This window comes from Channa argus, chromosome 1, assembly GCF_033026475.1.
Source record: "Channa argus isolate prfri chromosome 1, Channa argus male v1.0, whole genome shotgun sequence".
Classification (NCBI taxonomy): domain Eukaryota; kingdom Metazoa; phylum Chordata; class Actinopteri; order Anabantiformes; family Channidae; genus Channa; species Channa argus.
Window position 1 is genome coordinate 44355583 of NC_090197.1, and position 22816 is coordinate 44378398.

At 38.9% G+C, this 22816-nt stretch overlaps 1 protein-coding gene across 1 annotated transcript; it reads right to left on the minus strand.

Moving 5' to 3' along the window:
• Positions 1-1461: 1461 nt before the first annotated feature.
• sptlc3 (serine palmitoyltransferase, long chain base subunit 3) lies at positions 1462-21271 on the minus strand. Its single transcript, XM_067525214.1, has 12 exons — positions 20951-21271; positions 18712-18903; positions 17685-17839; positions 16218-16366; positions 13012-13136; positions 11576-11669; positions 9475-9580; positions 8126-8345; positions 5744-5870; positions 3447-3582; positions 2498-2627; positions 1462-2369 (listed from the first exon to the last, which is right to left on the minus strand). The coding sequence occupies exons 1-12, from the start codon at positions 21050-21052 to the stop codon at positions 2256-2258; spliced, it is 1650 nt and encodes a 549-aa protein (XP_067381315.1). The 5' UTR covers positions 21053-21271; the 3' UTR covers positions 1462-2255.
• Between the last annotated feature and the right edge of the window lie 1545 nt (positions 21272-22816).

Consider the following 22816-nt stretch of genomic DNA (forward strand, 5'->3'; position numbering starts at 1 on the left):
CAGCACAGAGCATTTGCCACTTCTGCTGGAACTGAGGGCAGTTAGAAGCGACTAAAGGGAAGTTTGGTCAGACATGTGCTTCCCACTTAACATGGTCTGTGCATAACCATACTTTGTCACTTTTGTTCACTGGCCAGTTTAAAATCAACACCTCTGGAGTAGACTTTAACGACGCCATAAAATGGTCCACACAAATTCTGGCTTTTATTATTTAAGATTCCACCAGAAAATAGAACGGGCTCTTTAAGCCGTCTTATGGCATCGTGGTTACATCTTATGAAAGACTGGAATGGGCTGACAGGTACAGGCAATAGTAATTCGGTTGCTTACACCTCATGTCAAACGTCACTCGTGCAGAGTACGCCTTTCTTTGTTAATCACAGTGGAGCCCTGTGTTTAAACACTCCACATCTGTGACACACCAAGTTATGCATGATGGCAAAGTCAAGCTTTTGAGTTTCTCTTTACACACATCTGTCTTCTGCTGTAAACCCACAACAAATTTAAATGTCCACATTTAGACAAAAGGTGAAAGTAAACACAAATGAATAACAGGCATGCTGAGGTTTGTCAGTGGACCCCAATGAAACACTTGAGGCCACCTTTTCCCCTACTCCTCCAGATCTTTATGGAACAGTACATTGGAGTGACATCACAGATTTGAGGATTAAAAAAAACTGTTTTCTATTGTTTCTTGCTATAGGAGCCAGATGTGAATATTGCCTTACAGAACAAAGTGATCTACAACAGAGCATAGATTTTAATAGTTTTCTCCTTTAGAGGGTAAAAGCAAATTTTTTTCTTTAAGTTGTCTTTCAATACATTTATGTGCATGCATGTCGCATGTTGTATTTTCATTCCACCTTGTAAAATGTTATCACTAGGTTGTTTATGGAGAGAGTGGAAAAAAAAAATCACCAACATGTTAACATCCCAAGGGCAAACAAGTGTCGACTAGACTCAATCTGACACATTGTGAAAACACATTTATCATCCATCTATAATCCTTCCTGTGTTAATCAAATGATTACCCCATGCCACGAGAATTTAGAGTTCAGTGCTAATTGCTAGGTTAGGTTTCTGTTGGCTCAGGTGCTGCATACTCTGCATGCTTACCTTCACAGTTTGTGTGTGAAAGAGAACAGCAGGTCTTTAAAACAGCAACAATTAAGCTGTTAAGACTTGGTGATATGGGCAGTCTTGCCACAAAACAAGCCATAACATCTTTTTTATTTTGTGCAAGGATTGTTGAGATTTAATTGCATGTCAACGAAGTAATTGCGGACTTGATCTATTATTTACAAGAAGGTTATCATTTACTCTTTAGATGAAAGTGGTGTAACATTTTTATAAAAACAGTTCACTATGGAATGCAATAAAGGCATCTTTGTCATCTTTTGCTCAGTTCAGATAAATAATCATGTCAGAAAATGAACACAGCTCCATAGGGCATGTCCGGGACTTTCAGATACCTGTCATAAGGATAATTAATCAACCTTCCTTTTCCAAAACACAATCAGGAAGTCTTTGTGTGGGAAATGTGTGTTTTACTGAAAATAAATTAAATAAAAATAACATTAGCATGCTCAAAATTTTTAGCAATGCAGCTGTACACCAGAGGGGAAACCCCCTCCCCACAAAGGTTTCCCATTACGTAAAATGACTACTTCATGTTAAGGAAGTAAATGCGATCCGAACATCAGAATGTGCATCATTCTCCAATAAGTGGAAAGCACTTTACTCTGATACATCCCAGTAGAAGAAGAAAAAAAATTCTTCCATTAAGTTTTCAACGTCTAAAATAGACATATGTAAACACAGTAACTGTAAAAAGAAGAACATTTTTTCATTGAGTATTTTAAAACGTTTTTAAATGTGATTGTAAGGAAATTGGACTTCAAAGCTGAGCTGCTATGTGATTGTGAAATAGTAGATATGTTATACTATACCTGAGCTTGAGACAATACAGTTCTTTTTGCACTAAAATGAATTATTATTATTATTCATGTATCTATTCACAAGTAAATCATTCACAATTATATTTATAAATATAACTATATATCAACAAGTCATGTGCTGTAGTTTGAAGAACAACAAAAACATACTCTGTTAAATCACAATGTTTTACAAACATAGAAATTTTTCTGCAGTGAGACATGGGTGTTACTCAAGGATTTTGCATTAATGGGTCTCCTGTAGCGTGGACATTTCGGACTTAGTTTTGACACTGTGAAGTGAGGGAGTTATAGGCCACCTCAGCTGTCCAGCTCAAAGTCTGTGTCATCACAGAGGTCAAACTGCGAAGAATATTTCCGCCGTGAGAATTTCAGACAGAGTCCGTCTCCGACCTCATTTAGATGCTGCAACACCTGAAGACACATACGTGTATACATGTATGAGTGATTTGAGTAGAGAAAAAAAACAAAAAACTCAGTGATGAATTCTTTGTAGGTAACTTTCTGTGTGTGTGTGTGTGTGTGTGTGTGTGTGTGTGTACCTGGTTTATCATAGCTCTGGTGTGTGCTGCAGACAAACAGAAGCGAGCTCTGGCCTCTGTTATCGGTGTGGCTGGAAAGCCAACTACCACTACACCAATTTTCCTCCTCAGCATTTCTCGAGCAAAAGCCCTGGTCAGAAAAAAGAAAAAGAAAAGTTTTTGAACATTTGATGATACATCTGTAGAGACAAAAATCAATTCTCATTTTAAGTGACTTTTTGGGTCATTTTTTTCCCCTCTAACTCAAGGACATGCAGTCATTGCTAATGTTGTATATTCACAGAAATTATCAATTCAAAGTCCCTGAAATCAATGCAACACATGCAGTACTAAGAATGTTTTTCCCATTTCTGTCTTTGCAGAATTACAGCCTACAAAGCCCCTGATGAGGTGGGTCTACAGCATCTACCGTATACATATCTGAATAAAGTGCAACTTGCACGAGAACTGAATCAGACAACAATTTATTTACATCTTTCTGAGGTTTGGAGGAACTAAACACAATAAACATATATTTAAAGGGAGGAATGTTGGTCATTCTGTGACTATTACTGTGCGTGGAGTGCTCTATATGCATGCTGGGGCACAATCTCAATCTCAAACCCTTGCATTTGGATTTAAGATCAAGAGATGGACATGAAACTAAAGTTTAGAATTTCGGTTTACATTTCATAGTTTTTACAACTTTATAAGACAACAGCATAGAAGATACCACCTTTTGCATCAGATCACCTAAATTTGATGTATCCAAAAGTATTAGAACAGATGAAGAGGAGTAAAGAGAGATCTGGTGATAAACAACATGCCATGTCATCTTTGTACATGAGGATTTTCTTTAAATGGCACAGACGAGAAAGAAGGTGACACTTATCATTCACAATTGGGCTATTCATATTCTGTTAATCGTACTCTACTTTAAGACGCAAATGTTCTTGATGAGAGAACTCACGCCACTTTGCCTGGCATGTAGAGCAGGATTGGAACCACAGGTGAGTCATTATTGCCATAGATGATGAAGCCCATCTCCTTCAGTTTGGCCCTGAAGTATCTGGTGTTCTCTGCCAGTTGGCGAATTCGTCTAATTCCTACAATTAAAACAAGGACACCACCAGATGTACAGTACATGAGTAAAGCACCAACTTATGCCAGTCCCCCCCCCCCTCATATTTCCACCATTTCCTGCAGGGCGGGACATTATTTATCAGCAGTAGCTAATGTGGTGCGAGTCCTTTGAAGTGCCATCTCATCCTGAGTCTTGCGCCTCCATCTGGGCCATTCCAGCCTCCACTATGAACCTGCTTTGATTACAACTCAGCTGCAGCAGCAGATGGTTCGATTGTGTCCCCCTGACAGCATGATATACACACATACATGTTGCCAGAGTAAGGGTTTGCAAATTACATACGATGGATTTCGCACAAAACGAGTGACACTTGACTGCTGCAGGCCATGTCTGAAAATTAGTACAAATAATGCTCAAGTATCACATGTATTTCCAATAAATATATTAGAAAACAAATCAGAGGCACTCCAGTGCAATCTGGCCTGTGTACCCTAATGATGTGAATCACTGTGGAGCTTGGTTGCTCCATTGCTGTAGCAGAGTTTGTCATGGCTGAGGCTTGGAACACAGCTCTGTTTCCCTCTGATTACCTGGGAACAGATTGGCAGTTCTTTCAAAGGGATGTAAGAGAGCACTTTAAATCCCCTTATCAGCAGAGAGAGAGAGAGAGAGAGAGAGAGAGAGAGAGAGAGAGAGAGAGAGAGAGAGAGAGAGAGAGAGAGAGAGAGAGAGAGAGAGAGAGAGAGAGAGAAAACAACATTTGGGTATCTGCCAAAAGGCAGAGGGCCCATTTTGTAAATTGTTCCTCTCTGCGAAGATAGAGGGCATGGAGGTCAAAAACCTACCGCCAGACACAGAAATCATATGAGAAGGTGAGAACGTGTTGATGTCTGTCAGAGTTTCTCTCTATTTCAGAGCTGTTACCACCAGTTTGCTTTAAAGTGTGGAAATTCAACATCAAAGACAAAGATGAAAAGACTGAGAAAGATGAATAAAAAGTCATCATGCATGTATGCAAACGTATAGGAGATGCTTTTTGTCTTGCTTTCACTGATTTAATGCATGCTGGAACAGTGGGTTTTGAAAGGCCGCATTGTTTGTTGGGCCCCAGCCCCTCAAACAGACAGGTCAAGACTGATTATTCCACACCAGCAATTTCAATGGGCTACGTCACACACAAAGCATGTCTGCTTCAAAGCTGTATGAGAAGTTGCTCATCTCTGAAAGTAAGATATACCTCAACCATAAGGAGCCAGGTTTTTGTTCATGGAGTGAAAAACACATTACGGAACTCTATGACAGACATGTTCTGGATTTTTGATGTATATGCTGCACAGCTCACATGGATCACACTTAAATTCCAGAAGATTTGGATAAAGCGTCTATCTGCCATTTATCTAAAACTACTACTTCCACCACACCACTGCATGTACTACCAATATTACTACTTCTATTACAACTACTAGTAGAACTACAACTACAATAAGTCCAAAAGAGTTGCTCTGGTGGTATTGCAACTGGTCTGGTAATGACTACTTTCCTGCCCTAGTGTCTCATGCCATTAAAGCAGAAACTTTTCAGATGTACAACGTTCCTCTCAACACACAGATGAAAATGATTTCCTTCATGTTAGGGTCACGTGTGTTCAGGGACCACATGTCCCCCGTTTCTTTAGTGCTGCAGACCCCTGTAATTGCAACCACATTTTCTGACCAAGCAGCTGTTTGTCTTTCCCTGCAGGTCTGGACTTACTCCTAGTGTTAACATTGGTACCGTCCTCTGGAATTGGTTTTCTATCGTTTCAATAAAAATTATATAAAGGTGTAAAACTTTTTATAAACCAGACAAAATATTTGTCTGTGTAAAGAAAATCAGGTTTGACAAGTATTTGGATAATAAGACTGAAATTATGGGTGACATTCACTCCATGGAGAGCCAGAGGCCTGGTGGATCTGTGGTAAAGCATTGGGTTGGGATGCAGTAGGTCATGGGTTAGAATCCCACCAGCCACCAAGGGCCACCCTCGTGTCGATCCTGCACCTGGATATAATGGGAAGGTTGCAGCAGGAAGTCATCCGTTGTAAAAACCCACGCCAAATCAATGTGCGGAACACGTACCGCTGTGGTGACCCCTGAAGGGACAAGCCAAAAGCCATTGATATTCACTGCGCTCAGATACTCACCCTCTGTGCTCCCATCTTTTCCCATAATGCACTTCATGACACGCATGATCTGCTCAGTGACAGGTGGAGACATGGCTGAGCTGTATACTGCACTGTGAGAATGACTACGCAGGTAGTCCACCAACTCCTGAAATATAGGACACCGTATAAAACATACAATTAGCAGAGATATTATATAGTATGTTTACAAATTTTTTTTTGTTACAATTTACATAATCTAATTGATGAGTTAAATAAATACCCTTTTAATTTCAGATCTTTCATGAAACCTAAGTGTAGCCCTGCACTGTTCTTTTAGCACCACTAGAGAGAGCTCATGTATAGTCAACACCTGAGAATCAATTAAAATGCCCTCAGTCATTTCTCTCTCACTGTGACTATCTTGGCCTTGACTGCAAAATAGCTCTGGATTCTTTCCTGCTCTCCACTCAGGAGGAGCCAATGCACTAATATGAGAAAGAAGCAATGCTGAAATGAGCCAAAATGAGGATTGTCATGCTAATTATTCCTAAATGTCAGCAGAAGATGCTTGTGGTTGTCAAGTGAAGAGCAGAATTTTTAGGAAACTGATTCGATCATGGGTCCCTACAGCATGTGTGTGTAAGTGGTCTGAGGCCTGGAACTGTGATGCTCAGTGGCAATGTGGTGGCCAGTGAGTGTGACGTGATGACGCGTAGCCGGAGATGCTGCCTAGCCACCATTTCCACTCATTGCCATCAGTCCCCACTGGGCGGTGATTGTGGCTTCCTCGGGGATTTTAGTGGAAAAGCTCAAATGTGGGATTAAAAACCCTGAAACAACCTGACATCTGTTCTTGTTTAGGCCAGGGGATTTTCACCACATTCGGGCCCCGCAGGATTTCACTGTGACCAAGATAAACCAGTTAATAGAACATGTCCGAAATCTATCTGACATATAGGGTGTGGAGTGACAGTTCAGAGTGTTTCCTTAGCCACACTGTGGCCACAACACTGGTATGGTGATCCAAGATGCTACAGAGAAGGAGCAATGCCAGAACACACATACTTGGCTCTTCAGTAGATATATTTAATAATCAAATTTCGATACAATCTAGATTTTGAGTAAAGGGTTAATGAATAAAGCCTCTTCACACACGGTTGAAATGAATTAGAAAGAACTTGGAGTCTATTATTTACTGGGACATTTATTTTTGGTACTCTCATAAAATAGCTATAACATGACTGTTTTCCAGAACACATCTGCAGTCTTTTGTTGGTCAACCCGAATCCACTTAATGTAGGATTTGGGGGATTTCACCACAACAACAAATATGTCAAATCTAAAGGCTTTCTGTCTCTTTTCCTGACTGTTTCCTGACAACTTTCAGGAGTTTACTACAGCCAGCTGTTAAACCAGGCAGTGTTCATACTTCAAACATTATCATGCTTGTTAAAAGTCATCCTGTTAAATCTGGAGCGCAGTTCCGACGCCTGCCACAAGAAGGGACTGGCCCTCTGCCAGCTTTACCTTCTTATTATGGCCAAGCAGGGCCGAGCCAGCATATAGGCCAACAGCAGGAAGGGTCCCTCTCTAAATGCCTAATTCAAACAACATGGCCATTTCCTATGTTGCTTTCTAATCAACTGCTACAAAACTGGTGCGGTTATGTACTAAAGTGTACTTCTTAATGAAGTAAAATGGAATTACAAAGGCCCAGGCTCACAGCCGGGGGAACTTTGTTACACACGAGAGCCACATGAGAGCTACGAGAGGTGGGGTGTGAGGATGTGTGTATGATTGACTTCCACACATCTTTAATAACAGACCTGGGTGAACAGCCATTAGAAATAGTTTGCATTACATTTTAACCTGCTTTGGAGTCAAATGTTTTAATGTTGTTACACAGGAAAATGGTGGCAAAGGTGTTAAAACAATGTCAAAAAAACAACTGCTCAAGTATTTCATTTTGTAAGAATGCCAACCTACTAACGGCTGTCATTTATGGATGTGCTATTTATAGGTAAAAATTGGGGAAATGAAAACAGTCATGACGGATGATATTGTAACTTAAAAAGGGCAGGACTGTGCCAATTAAAAAAAAAAAAAAAGAGTAAGCTTTCTATTAAGTGCTGTCCCTTGAAAGCATAGACTGCTGAGTCAAACCAAGTTATTGGTCTTTGGTCAAAAGTTTTAGTTTACTTATTTAACATCTCTTTATATGAGTCTTGTTATGACAACTTGTGTTTCTCTTGTATCCTGTTTTAAGAACTTTAAGTTGCCTTAAAGTGAAATGCACTCTACAAATAACCTTGATTGATAAACTTCATTTTAAATATGTGTGGAAGGAAATTATGTATAGAATGAAAAAAAAAAGAAAAAAAAATGAGAGAGTGAGAGCAAATCAAAAAGATCCTCAGAAACCTTTTTCCCAGCGATATAGCCTCCAGAAGCCCCAAAGCTCTTGGTGAAAGTGCCCATCATCACGTCCACATCAGCTGGGTCCACATCAAACAGCTCGGTCACACCGCGCCCTGATGGTCCCACTGCTCCGATACTGTGAGCCTCATCCAGGTACAGATATGCTTTATATTTCTTTTTCAGAGCGATGATCTCAGGGAGTTGCACCACTGAGCCCTCCATACTAACAAAACACAAAGACATACATATTGTGTCTACTGTATTACAATCATTGTAATTGAAAAAGAATCTGACCCCAGCCTAATTTTGTTAACTGAAGAACAACTGTAACTGCATTTTACATAATTTCACACATCCCATTCTTCCAAGAATCTTTCTGTCGGTCTTTTTCACTTTCCTCCTACCTCTCTCAGCCTCTTGGGGAATGGAGCATTCCCAGACCTGCAATCCTTGGCTTGGCTGAGAAAGTCTGCAGCCCAAATGACATAAGACAGCGTTTCGAAAGGGCCGATGTGGACATTAAAGGCAGGCCAAGGATATAGCTAAAGCATGCTTACTCTTTATTCGAGCCTTTTGATGATGCCAGGAGGCGACAGATGAAGCATTAGTACTTCTCTGCCAGAATTTCTCTCTAATGTCTCAGTTTGACATTAGGCATCGCTGCTTGATAAAGGCACTCTGATGTGTAATAACATTATTTCTCCAACTTATTCATAGCAACGGATGGCAATGTTAAAGGTTTTCTGCTTTTAAGAAAGAATTGTCATTAAAAAAATTAAACTTCAAATTTCACTGAATGAGAATAATGTGTTGAGAAAAAAGACATACTAACAAAAAACACAATATGTCATATTTCAGTTCAGAGGGAATAAAATCTAAGCCAACATTGAGGGCAAATAGAAGGAAGAAAGCAAAACAGAAAAGCGCCCTGATAAACAGTTGGAGCTGAGGTTGTGGCCAAGTCAATCTCTGTGGCTCCATTTGGCCTTGATTGGAGCTAATGAGCAGATGGAGAGGGTCACTAAGACTTGGGATAGCTTACTGTTGTGAGAGACACACAATGCCTTTCTCCTCTCTCCAGTAATCAACCCCCCCCGCCCCCCCAAACACACACACACATATATTATTCAAGGGTAGAGAGGAAAGCGATTGAAAAATAGATCAGACTGCTAAACATTGGCTGAAAGTTCTCCTCAGGTTATAAATTAATATTTCGACCCAAGTCTGGCTGTGCAAAACCCTAAAGACCACCTTAGTCCATACTTCCAAAGACTGATACTATAGCTCTGCTGACCAAAGACATGCGTCTGTGAAAAAGTCATATGTGCGTGAGTTGTATAACAATGGCTGACCTATAGATGCCTTCTACCATGATGAGGATCTTCTTCCAGGGCCTGTGACTTCGAGGTTGTCCTGAGCAAATTGCCTCTCTGAGCATCTTTTCCAGACTGTGCATGTCTGACAAAAAGACACAGACACACACACACACACACACACATTAATAATCTTATTACGGGCAAAAATTACTTGACACTATAACCTTTGAAATAGTTCTTTATGCTTGTGCTATGAAATTACATACAACTATGAACGTGTACAGTATATTGGGTCTAGCTATAATAAGAGTGAGTGCAGCAATAACATCCAGAGAGCAGGGCAGTTTACAAAGTACACAAGCACTACTTTATGTAACGGAAACGAAACGCTGTACACAGAGGAAATACCTCTGCACTACACCTGCAATGTCTGTGAAAAGAAAATGGGAGATTACTCAGAAAAAAATGGGTTTGGCCAAAGGCCTCCTCAATTCAGTCTGCATGGTTGCTTAAAATTATTACTAAAATTTTAACTCCAGCAAAAAAAAAAAAAATCCCACTGGCATTTAGCAGGTTCTAGTGACAATGTTAAGTGGGACTTTGCTGCATACCAGCAGATGGCAGTATTGAATAGCTGTACGTACTGAAATTATTCAAACCATGACTGCAATACAACCATTTCCAGCTCAGCAGCTAGTAAACCTGTCAAAGCTCATGATTTATCAATCATGACTGACACTGCTGTTTCAACACAAACAGGTTTCTTAAGAGGCAGCATATGCTTTTCTGATGAAAATCACTTCTCGAAGCTCAGCAGAGCGTAATATATGGTAACGACGTCAATACTGAGGAAACCAGAAAGTAAAAGCCGAATCCACAGTAGCTTGATGTGTGCACAGACAAAAATTAAGAAAGGATTATTTCACAGTTAAGCACTGATTAGACTTGATTAAAGATAAGCTACAGCCCAATATGAGATAGTGTATGACTGGGATGAGGAGGATGGTTTTCTTTGCTTTGCCATGAGACATGTATATACAGTCGTGAATATACATAAACCGTTATTATCTTATCATTGCACTGAGCCTCAGGGGGACACACATGATACTTGCTTCATAAACAAAGCCCAACCTTCCAACAAATACATTTCATTATTTGAAAGAATAAGAATGCCATCCTTCAAAAGGATTGACCTTTATTCATGACCATTTGAAATATTCCCTACAAGGTTAGAATGAATAAACCAGTTTATCTACTTCCTTGCATAATATAACACCTGTTCAAAACAGGCTAATTAAAACCTTTCAAGACCCATAAAGAAGGGATATATTTTTTCCTTTTCTTTTCTTTTGTTTTTAACTCCTCTTTTGTTGCGCCTAAGGTTGACTGGTATAACCCTGTTACTAAATGTTGACCTTGTACTAATAATAGTGTATGAGTGTCCAGTGCTTGAGGTAAAGAGGCAGGGAGGGGTCAACTACAGAGGAAGCCTAGGGCTCTTAGCCTTTCAACAGGCATCTGGGATCTGCTTGGAAGACCCATAACTTACTCTGCTTGTACCTGTCAGGACACATTTGCTGCCAGAGGACTGGCTCAATTGCCTTGTCTCCTGAAAAAGCAAAGAGTATTTCCAAGGAAAGCAAAAGGAATGTAGCATCATTCTTGCTTAAAATTTCTCCTTTATCATTGAAAGAAAGACAAATGTATTTTGACATTATACAGTAATAGAGAACATATAGTATAACAGACTGTAGTATTACATGACATTTTCTTATAAACACACCGCTTTTCTGCTCTGCTGCTGATGGATAAAACCCAGTCGTGACTGTAAATTGAACCGATTTCATTAAAGCTTCTACATTTGCTGCTCTAAACACAGAATGTTAAGTAGGTCTTTCCTAAGGCAAATCCTGTACCACACAGTAAGAAATGTGCTTCTCACAGCACCAACAATCTGAAATGAACAGAAGAAAATCTGGAAAATGTGAGCAGAAGTATCTATTGTGGTTGTAAAGACAGAAATTCAGCACGAAAAAAGCACCACAAATCTTGGCAAGTTGAAAAAAAGAACGGTTATAACTTAGCCAATTCAGACACACTAACACTTATGATTAGATAAAATAGCTACTTGACTTACTATTGTGTTTGAAGACCCGGATGGTCGCTCCTGACAGCCTGGCCCCTAAGATGAGTGATGTGTGATTGAGCTCATCACTCAATATCAAACAACCCTAAAAACAAACAAAAACAAACAAACAAACAAAAAAAACAGAAAGAAAAAAAGATTTTATTTAAACAGTAAAAAGGAAAATGTCTTGGAGACCCACAATGTTCATCAAACTTACTATTTTTGGTTAATGATTAAGGATTTAATAATAAATTGTACAGAGCTTGAAAACCATTGAGGCTACCAACCTGCATGGTTTTGTTTTGGGACTGCTTGCTTTTCCAAGTTGTTCAACTTATCTTTTATGGTTTAATTGAATACCCTTGTACTGTAATGTACTACAGTATATGCTATTCTGAAATTATACATCAGCTCAATTATCTATCAGCCCACTCCTCTAGCCCTGCCCCCACCCATACTTAAATCATAATCACCTATGTCTACATCCTCTGGGTTTGAATAACTGTGTGGATGTTCACCGTGTTAGTTTTATGACTTTTATGAAGTCAACCATACAGACATCAATTTTCATAATGCTGAAAATTCCCCTTAAATTTCTCTAAAATGCATGCAAATAATTTCAGTCATTAAACAATAACCTCTCCACTACATTGCGATAATTAACACCGAATCTCGAAGCATTTTACTGCACTAGTTTCAATGAACCCTTTTGGAAGAGTAAATTAACACAATCACAGTGACAGATACCCTTAGTTTGGCCTGGGGTCCTGCTGGCCTGGTCCCTCATCTACCAACAGCTGTCACTCTAATGTAGCTCTGCCTGCACAGTAAGGCCTGTCCTGGCACAGCCTGTCCCTGTAGGGTAGAGTTGGCAGTGTGGGTTGACCTCCAGCACCTGCAGGGTTACTTTGGTGGTTGAAGCCTGAAGGGCTGCTGTACATCTTCAGCTGCACAAATGACCCTGTTTTCATCACTTAAACCATCAACCTTCCCTTCCTCCTGTCCAGTCCAATCACAGATATTCATGCCGTGTGTAGCCCTGGTAACTCTAGGCCATCTGGGTGAACCAGGCTGATGTGCCTACAGGACAGAGTATGGGTAACCATCCCCTTCAGTGGAGCTCTTAACAAAAACCTGCCCTCCCTTTTCTATGTGTCTGAAAGCAGTTATGTACAGTATGCCCAGAGCCTTATACCCCTGGCTTCTGTAATATTTAATTATTATTTCAATTAATTGGAGTGAATTGAGAGTTGTTCGCTTTCGGGTTTAGTTGACTGTTATTCGCCAATTTAGGCAATATGCAAGAAAGCAACAAAAGCTGGGCTAATTCGATTAATTTCTGCTGTGCTATAAAAATGCAGTATACAGTAATATACTAAATTGTAATATATAGTCCAGCAGGATTTTGTAGTGTGTGGTGTATGGTAGTGTTTAAGATGACAAACCTTGCCAACAAGTGCTGGAATGTTCATTGAGTTGGTGGCAAAACCCATTCCAAAAGTCATGGAGGACTCTACTCCAAGGAAACTGGCCACGAGTTTCTCCAACTCTTCATGAATGCTTAAGTTACCTACAAGACAAAAATCACAAAGGGATAATGCACCCTGACAAAAACACTGTACAAGCTGGTTTTTCCTAGTAGCCTTTTAGTCCCTGGGTTTTGCTGGTCTTTGTCATCCAATCACATGTTTTGACAGAGATGAATGGCTCTGGATGAAAAGCAAGAGAATCACGGACAAAAGCCTGCACTACTACAGTCGCACACACACTCTGCACCTCTCCCTCTCTATGGATTTGAGAAGATTTAAAACATTCTAGAAGTAGTAAATTTGCAATTTAGTTCAAATATTTTTTTCTCAAGTAATATTAACGTACTGTCCTGCAAGGTCTAATGTGTTTCTGCAGCACATTTTGGAACTCAGGCAATTGGTTTAAAGCCATTGTGACAGGTTTGGAGCAGAATTCATTTGATCAGACAATTGATCAGAATCTAATCTGTCACCTTACATGATGTTTTTCTTTGGGCATTGAAAGTGGGATTTTCAGGTATCTCTGGGGTGCTCGTAGTCCCATTGTAGTCAGCCGATTAAAAAAAACAAAAAAACAGAATCATCCATACTGTATAACTGAGTTACATAGAGGTAGGCAGTGAAAACATACTATGTATGCTGTATTTTACTTCTGCTGGCTCTGAGCAATAAGAGGCAGTACTTGCAGTTACTAGCAACTATAAATTAAAGTTACTCAATGAATACTTCCAATAATAATGATCCAACTAACAGGGCCCTGGTGGCTTAGTGGTACAGCACTGGGTTGGGATGCAGAAAGCAGCAGGTTTGAATCCCACCCAAACAGGTGTAGCCCCACCCACCCACCAAGCGCCACCTTGGTGCTGGTCCAAGTTCTGCTGTGGTGACCCCTGAAAGGACGAGCCGAAAGCCATTTATCTTTTCATTAATGAGCCAGCTAACAGTACCGGCCAACTACGTAGGTTTTTTAAAAAACTAAAAAATGAAAACATTTTATTTCAGTTACCACGAGAAATGTAAACAAGCCTGGTTTGGAGAGGTCAAGCTTATCAGAAAATGGTGAACGTATAGCATATATACGGTATGTGATACTAACCACTGTAGCCAAAATCAATAGCCACCAAGAGCAGCATTCATGCATTAAAAAGTTTAAACAGACTAAATGTTTCAGGAAGGACTGGAAAATGGTTTTTGAGTGACGTGTATAAAACCATAACACAGTGAAGCAGCTTTGTCTTAATGGTGATTCCCATTGAATGCTTTCCATCAGGCCTTGAGCCAAGTCAAATCGATTCATACATTTCCTCCACCACTCAGCCTCACGGTCCCTGCTGCCATATCCAGCTTTTTAAATCAGACTACACTGGCACTTGCTCTCTCACTTGGTCTTTATAGAATATTTTACTTAGCTGTGGCTTAGTCATGATGCACTGCCTTCTTATTGATATGCTGACTTCATAAGGCTGCTCTTGGTCTCGATAATCTTCAACTGCAGTAAGAGAGAGTTCACTCCTAATTAGAACTCACTCAATTAGTCTACAAGAGTTAGTCGAAATAAAAACCATATCTAGTGTAAGCCTTAATACACATCTCGTTAAGAAGGTCTCTATTCCTCTGAAAGACTAAGGTCACCTTCATAACACCACAATCTTGAAAGCAATTGGCTATTGCCAAAGTTGCAAAGTGGAGAAACAATAAAAATTGTGCAAACTTTACAGTAGTATGTTGTATACTACAAGTTTTTGTGTGGTGAAATACGTAATCCATTTCACTATATTTAATATATGTGCTTATATTTATACTGCAACACATTGTAGTAACTATTTTACCAAACAAAAATGTGTGGTCAAATATTTACTACAATTGCAAATGTGCCATTCATCTGAATCCCTTACATAATTGTTTAATTTACTGTGTGTTAATGATTGCAGAAAAAGCAGCCATAGTAATACAAATCCATAAATGTTTGACATGTCTGTTTATCAACAGGGTGTGCTTATAGTGCACTTTGTATCCACTTGCTCATGGAGATACAATAAAAACACTTAATATTTTCTGCAGACTTTTAGATCGGGTGTAATGCAAGGCAATATATTAGAACTTTTGGCAACTTGTGAACTCAAGTCAACTGAACCTTAGGAAGCAAACCAAAGATCTAAACTTAAACAGCATTTTCTAAAATAATTAAATAACAGCTAATGTATAAGGAAGGATGAAATGAAACATTTAAAAAAGAATTGAAAAAAAAAAAAAAAAAAAAAAAAGACATCCAGCACATTTGATTTTGAAATCTTCCTGTGGATCACCAATATAAAAGGTGATAAAGAGTGGGGATGATGACGTCACTTCTACTACAGTGACATAGGGGTCTTCAATAATTGATGCTTAATAAGAACTCATGGGAGGAAAGCTTGTTATTCCTTAAACATTTCAGTGAGCCAACTGAACCACAGATTACAAATCCAGTCCTATTTTAAAAGAGAAATAAACATATAAATAAATCACTCAGATTAATAATAAATGGTGTAGAGTGTTGTCTGTGGGTGTGTGTGTGGGGGTTGTACTTGCAGTCTGTCAAACATACATATGACTAATGATCACATGCCCTCCAATTTCTCTGGTTTTCTCAGTTTTGTCAAAGTGCAGCTATCATGCAACAATATGCTGCATCCTTGTTGTTCTACTGTATAAAGTATATTTCTACTCCATCCTGCTTAATGCCCAGTGTTTTATAATGTTACATTCCACAACATCAATTCTTCCAATCCTCAGTGTGGACAAGTATATAATGATCTCAGCGTATGCCCAATTGGTAAATAATTTAACAAAGGTTAAATAATTCATAGAGCATTGAAATCACTGAAGGTTAATTAAACATTCAAGCAGTATAATTCACAGGAAAGGCATTAAATGTTGGAATAAATGACGAGAGACTTGACTATTCACTGTTATTGAGGTTTGACGACGAGACTTTGAAGCAATGCACACTACCATGTAGCTCTTTAAACTTGAACTATAAAGTTATGATTTCATAAAACAAGTGCCTTTACTGAGACTAGTTTAAGAAAAGACGTGCCACACATTTCGTTCTTCACACAAGAACACAATGACCACAAACGTACCCATTTCCTGTCTGGTACTGCAAACACCAACGCCATACTGCTGTGTTCTGTCAGCCACAGTTTTCAGGAAATCAACATCATTCTCAGCAAATCCGAGGTAGTTGTAAGAGCCCATGTTGATAACATTATGAATTGTCCTCCCAGTTAACCTGCAATCATATAAACATTAGGTGTCAATTAGCTTTTCAAATTGTTTACACATACAGCACATGCACTTACTTAATTGCAAACTTATAAAAAGTAATCAAGATGCAATTAAAAATAATTGCTATTCATAAACGTGGTACTTCATTATCTGTTCAGGAGAAGTACGGTTATGGCAAAGTTTATTTAAAGCCAATGACAGTGACTCCTTATTTTAATTCTCTTGCGTTTTTTTTAAACACAAAATAAAAAAATAACAAATTTTAGTTAGAATCAACTATTTTGCCCTTAATATCCAACTATTCACATAACTCCATTATGAGTAAATGGGGGAAAATGGAAATTTCTTGGGAGTGTAATTTGGGCAACAGAGCAAGAAAACAAAAAGATAAATTACAGGTCCAGGTAAACATAATACAAGGTCACAAGCTCAGACAAAAGTGAACACTGCTGCTGTGTATGGGTCCTACTCCATTTCATCAAGTGACTTTCTTTTTCTCACTGACCATGTAAAATCATCTGCATGTCTTTTTACACATTCAGCCCACTTCACCACAAAATACAAGCGGAATGGCCCATTTTTACTCTTTCCAGTCACATGAAACCTCTTTAAGAATGTAACCCATGCTTACACCTCTTTTCCTTTTTTGTCATATTCGCTGCTTGTGACTCTGCTCATATTTCTATGCGATTTATATTTCCTGACCCTGCTGTCAGCATCACACAAGAGGACTGGCATCTCTTCGCTGATGACCAATACCCATGTGCTTTAGCTTATATCTTCATACCCTCATTAACACATAGAGGAAGAGCTTTATCTAAAACTTGTTGTATAGGTTTGTGTAGTTTATTTCTCCAAAGGAGAATTGATGGTGTTTAAAAATACTGCTGGCCTGTCTTATGGAAAACATTAAAAAATTCTTAAAGCCACAGTGTGCAACTTCAGCACTAGGTTGTGACTTTGAATTCATCCTCTCTGCAGTACCAACCCCTCTCTGTCCTTGCTCTGCTGTGTAAGTATGGTCGCTCAGTGTGCAGCCCTTTTGGTAGCCTTCTGTATGAAATCACAATAAATAGGAAGCTAAAAATTGTACTTATTAAGCAGAAGTCATTCCTCATCTCTGAATGGTCAAAAGAGCAAGACTTAATTAAAAACTGTTTAATGAGTCAAAGGAGGCATTAAAAGTACCACCACAAGATATGAAGCATATTTTATTAGGAAAATATTTTTAGAAAGCAGCAAATTATGAGTTTAAGCTGATTAGTATGCTTATGCACTTCTAATCTAGAGCATGTCTGTCATACATGTCTTTGTTATAGTACCTGAATGTCCAGTTGTAGTCATCAGTCACTCTCTCCATCATGTCAAACACAGGTCCTGGAAGGCTACATATGGGACGGTTCCAGTTGTCTCTGACCCTCATGTACAGATTTCGAGTGTAGAAATTCTCAAAATCTTGATAAAGTGGTACAAAATCCTTAATAGAAAGAAGCAGAAAAGAGTGACATCTCAAAGTGTGATCACATTGGTAACAAAACAGACAACTATTGTATCCTCTGTAAATTAAAAGAAGATGTTGAGAGGCAGTGTAGCAACTTGATTATGGTCTTTTAAAAAAAGATATGGCACAATAGAGACACTGAGTACCTTTCCAAATGTTAGTTTGGTAAAAGAATCAGACCTATAGTTTGTAGCCTTCATGTGTACTGTTGGTTTTGAACCACCGTCTGAACAGAAGGTGCATATCCAGTTAAACTTGTTTAACTATTACTATATACTGTAAGCGATGACTGTTAACCACTGGGAGCAGATTGCCTGTTGTTTCCACTTTGAGACTGCTTTATTGTCTATGGACCAGCTTACCAAATTAATGATAAAACATGGACAAGGTTACAGTTATATGTAGCATTTATTAATAGGAGTCATACAAACAAATCATTAACCAGCAGAACTCTAAGCAACTTAACTATATATTTTGGTTATAGGAAAGGAAATATATGGTTAAACATGGGCTCTTACGTGGCAGCATACAGGCCTTATGTAGAATCTAACAGAAATAAATAAAGAACTTGAATCATCTGAGATACAATTACGTCTTCAACAGACATTCTCTGTGGTGTTCTGTCTCACCCATGGCAACGTTATAGTGCAAAAAAACATGAGGAGAAATGCAGAAAGAGAGAGAGAGAGCTTAAGAGCAAAAATTGAAATAATTAGGGGAAAACAATGTGCTGACACCCAAGGCATTCATGCTCCTCTGGTCCAACTGCCTGAGTGAATGTGTGGCTACAGTCAGTGTACATGCCTAACAATATGCTTATGTTTGTTCTGCCTGGATACTATACCTACCTTCTGTTCATCTCTTTCCTGGGCAACATGGCACTTCTCTAATCCCACAGCTCTGAGGAAATCTCGGAGGTAGCCAAACAGGGTGACAATACCAAAGCCCAGGTATGTCATGACAGCCACGTACATTGGCGCTTGTTCAAAAGACTCCCGGCTTTTCTGCCTGGAGGCGACAGTAGTCCCTGGGCCATTTTTCTGTACAACAAGAGGCCCACATAAGCTGTCTTACATTGCAGATGAGACAAGAGAAAACAATACCATTTGAATAAAAATGGCTTCAATTCCAACAAGGGTTGTAGCTAACACACCAAGCAACCTGAATAAAAAGAAAGACCGTGGCCTACCCATGAACCCATTCAAAGTAATCCTACATACAATAAAAGCTTCAAAAACATTGTCATTTAACAAAAGAGGTAATGGAAACACTGATTACATCAGCATAACTCAATTTGAGCTCTGAAAATGACTATTTTCCAAATGTGATCAAATCAATAGCTTTCAGCTAGTCCCTTCAGGGGTCACCACAGCGGAACGTGATCCGCACATTAATTCGGCACAAGTTTTTACGCTGGATGCCCTTTCTGCCACAACCCTCCCATTTTATCCGTGCTCAGGACTGGCACCAAGGTGGCCCTTGGTGGGGTCACACCTGGTGGGGTGGGATTCAACCCCTCAGTCTTCTGCATCCCAACCAAATAGAATCTTAGTAGAATAGTGCCGTTCTTTGGGAAGCAAAAATTGATAAATTGATAAAATGCTAAAATGGGAATATAGTAAACAAGCACTCAGTGGGTAAATAACTTGTGAACACAATTATCAATGTTAACATAATTGTTGTATTTAACTAAAGTTGACATTTCTGGTTACTAGTATTGGCTCAGGCCAAAATTGAGAGAATGCAACATGTGAAAAAATTTCTCCAAAACAGCTTATTTAAATAAGGTTTATTTTTAAAAAGTGGTGTTGGCCAGTTTGTCTCAGTCATGTTTGGATTCAAGGTTAGCATTACCTAGCCCCAAATGCTAACTGTTAGATTAGTGTCCCTTTTATCGAGGAAATTAAATTGTCACCAGATAACTTGCCTTACATATTAAAATATTTCTACAGTTTAAAATGCTATTTGTGTCCATCCTCACATAGATAGATAGATATAAAATACATACGTATTAATCGATGTGTATGCGTTTTGTGAGCAACATAAACATGTTATATGCATATAAGAAAAAATATAACATCAATATCTGAGGAAGCGACATTTAGCTGATTTGTTAGTGCTTCTTTTGGCACCAGTAAAGAACGATTATTTTTAGGCAGTCATATTTTTATTTTAAACTAACAATCTGTTCAGAAACGTATTTGAGAAGGGTAAAACTCTTTGTTTTGAAGTGGCATGGTAACGGCTAGCTTTGCCAAACGACTCTTCTGTAACTGTTGTCAGTGTTAATTGGTTTTATCCCCAAATGACTAGCCAAGCTGTTAGATAGGCTTGTTGATATTGGTTTTTCAATTTAGCTCGAGTGTCAGGCATAGATACTCTTAAATATAAACGTAGATAACATAAATAAATAAAAACAAAAATACTGCAACCTATAAACAGCCAACCAAGTTAGTGGTGACCGTACTGCTAGCAGTTAAATAAATACCCAACTCAGTTACAGCTAGCTAGCTTAGCTCGTAGGTTCGAACAGAGCATAGGTCACACTGCTCAAACATAAAGAGCGTTTTAAAGAAACCCACAGAGGGGCAGCGCCTTACGCTCCCAACGTTGCACAACCTGCAGGCAGAGGAAATCTGCTTTGGCAAAAATGAGGAATTTCAGGTTGAGTTGGTTGGTTTAAATATTTATGTTTACACATTTCTTTTCACAGGAACTAACCAAACCTTAAAACCGCACACCGTAACCTGCTTCCTTTTTTTCTTATTAGAGTTGTATTTGGCCATGTCTCTTAATTAACATGTGAGTGCGTCAGGATATTCAAAACATTAGCTTTTACGTGGATATGACTTAGTACTCGGTAACATGTTTTTGCTATTATTGTTGCTGTTGTTGTTGTTGTTAGCAAACAGCGTCCATGGATCCTCCTGCGTCACACAGGTGTTTCAGGTAAAACAAAGCCCAGATAAAACGTGCACATTTCAAACTAAAGCGATACAACACATGACAGGAATCCTGAAGCTGTTGTACTGTCGTACCACAGTTTTACCCATATTTCCAAACAAATAAAGCCGCTGGTGGACATACCTCTCTCCTATCGTGATAACCGTTTTTCTTGAAGCTGTCGTAGTTTAGTCCATTCTGGTTGCGGTGTGTCCATAAGTTGCCATTGGCAGCAGTTTTTGCCATAATCCTGAAGGCACAGCAGCGACTCGACTCTGCTTGACAGGCAGGTTTGACTGGTGTGATTTATTGAACTTACTAAGGTGACTTCCTCCTTCTCTTGTTTCAGGTTCAGCCTCATTTGAATTGTAGTTTAAATATCGCGTTAATCGCTTCTCCAAACGAAGTCACACTTTTAATCTCACTGTTGTGTAAGTGCGCCAACTCCCACTTCTCCTTTATCTCAAACTGAAACTTAGGAGTACTGGGAAACGCTTAACTTTATATCATACGTCCAATGATGCAACAGGTTTGCGTCTTAAATTTGTGTTGTGTGTGTGATTTTTTTTTTTTTTTTTTTTTTTATAAATAGACATACTTGTCTCTTCCAGTTTATCTTGTTTAGCTATTTACAGTACCGGAACGTGTTGTGTTTATTTAAGTAAGTAGAGTGTGAAAGTATTTCCCTTTAAATTCTAATTCACTACTGCTCACAGACAAGCATACTTTTACCTCCACAAGCAGCCTGTTAGATACTTTTAGCCACTCTTAACTTTGCAAATTAAGCTTATTTACATACAAATCAGAAGATGCATTGCTGTTTAGAATAAAAATTGCAGTTATAATTTGTTTCCTGATGTCATTTATTGCAGCCTTATCTTTCAGTGGGGTCATTTTATTAGGGAAATATTAGCAATAACCATTGCTATAATGTATTGTCAGCATAATGCATAGTGTAATAGTTACAGTAATTTGATTACAAGGTAATAATAGTCATCGCCATTGTTTAAACATAGGGACTGAGCCTCTACAGAGGTATTTCAGAATTTGCACACCCAATTTAAAATATAATTGCTGAAATTGGTGAAACAGGACAGAGGTTGGAAACGTACCAGTTCAGCCTAACAATACCCTTTACACTATGTGACAGTGTTGTTGTAGAGCACAGAGATGGGTTAGTTTTACAGCAGGAAACTGGGCTATAATTTTCATTCACTGCTAGTTGATGATTACCTAAGTGTCATAAATCAGAAACACTTTTATTGGCACTGGCAAATCAAAATAGCCTTTTAAACTTGTTTCTGTATTCAGGCTGTTGACAATTTGTTGTCTGCCTGCATTTTTGAGATTTTCCCTTCTGGGCAAAGACAAAGCGGTTGTTTGTTAGTAAAAGGTCAACAACTACTCAATGGTCTTGTGGTGTACTTACTTTGTGGGCTGCAGAGTAAATCACAATGTTCACTATAGTGTGACGGTAATGAGAGTTTTTTGTTACATGCTGACGTTAACGTGTTGCTGTTTTGAAGATCTTCTCGATTGGTGGGCGAGCACTAACTGAATATGAAAAACAGACAGTCCAAATGGTAATGTTAAGATCAATTTAGAGTTTGGAATGCGATTGCATGTCTGAACATTATGTGGTGAGATAAGGAAATGTTTTGGATGAGGGTCTGTGATACACCTGCATTCAATGGGTCTGCTCTGATGTTGTAACTGTAATAAGCGATATCCTACAGTTTGTCTGATATCTTCCATCCTGATGTAATTTTAACGCAAATCATCGTTACCTACAAGACTATCCTTCATTACATTTCCTCCCCTCCAAAACCTTCCCCAACTAAAAATTGTGTTGCCCCTAGAACATGTCTACAAATCATAAGGTCTCATTAAAAAACTGGTTCATTCTTTAAATGCATTGCGTGATGTTTTAGATGACAACACTCTGTTGGATGACATGTGTCATCTGTTGCCACTTTAGAGCTGCCTTCACTTCACCCTAACTGATCAGGG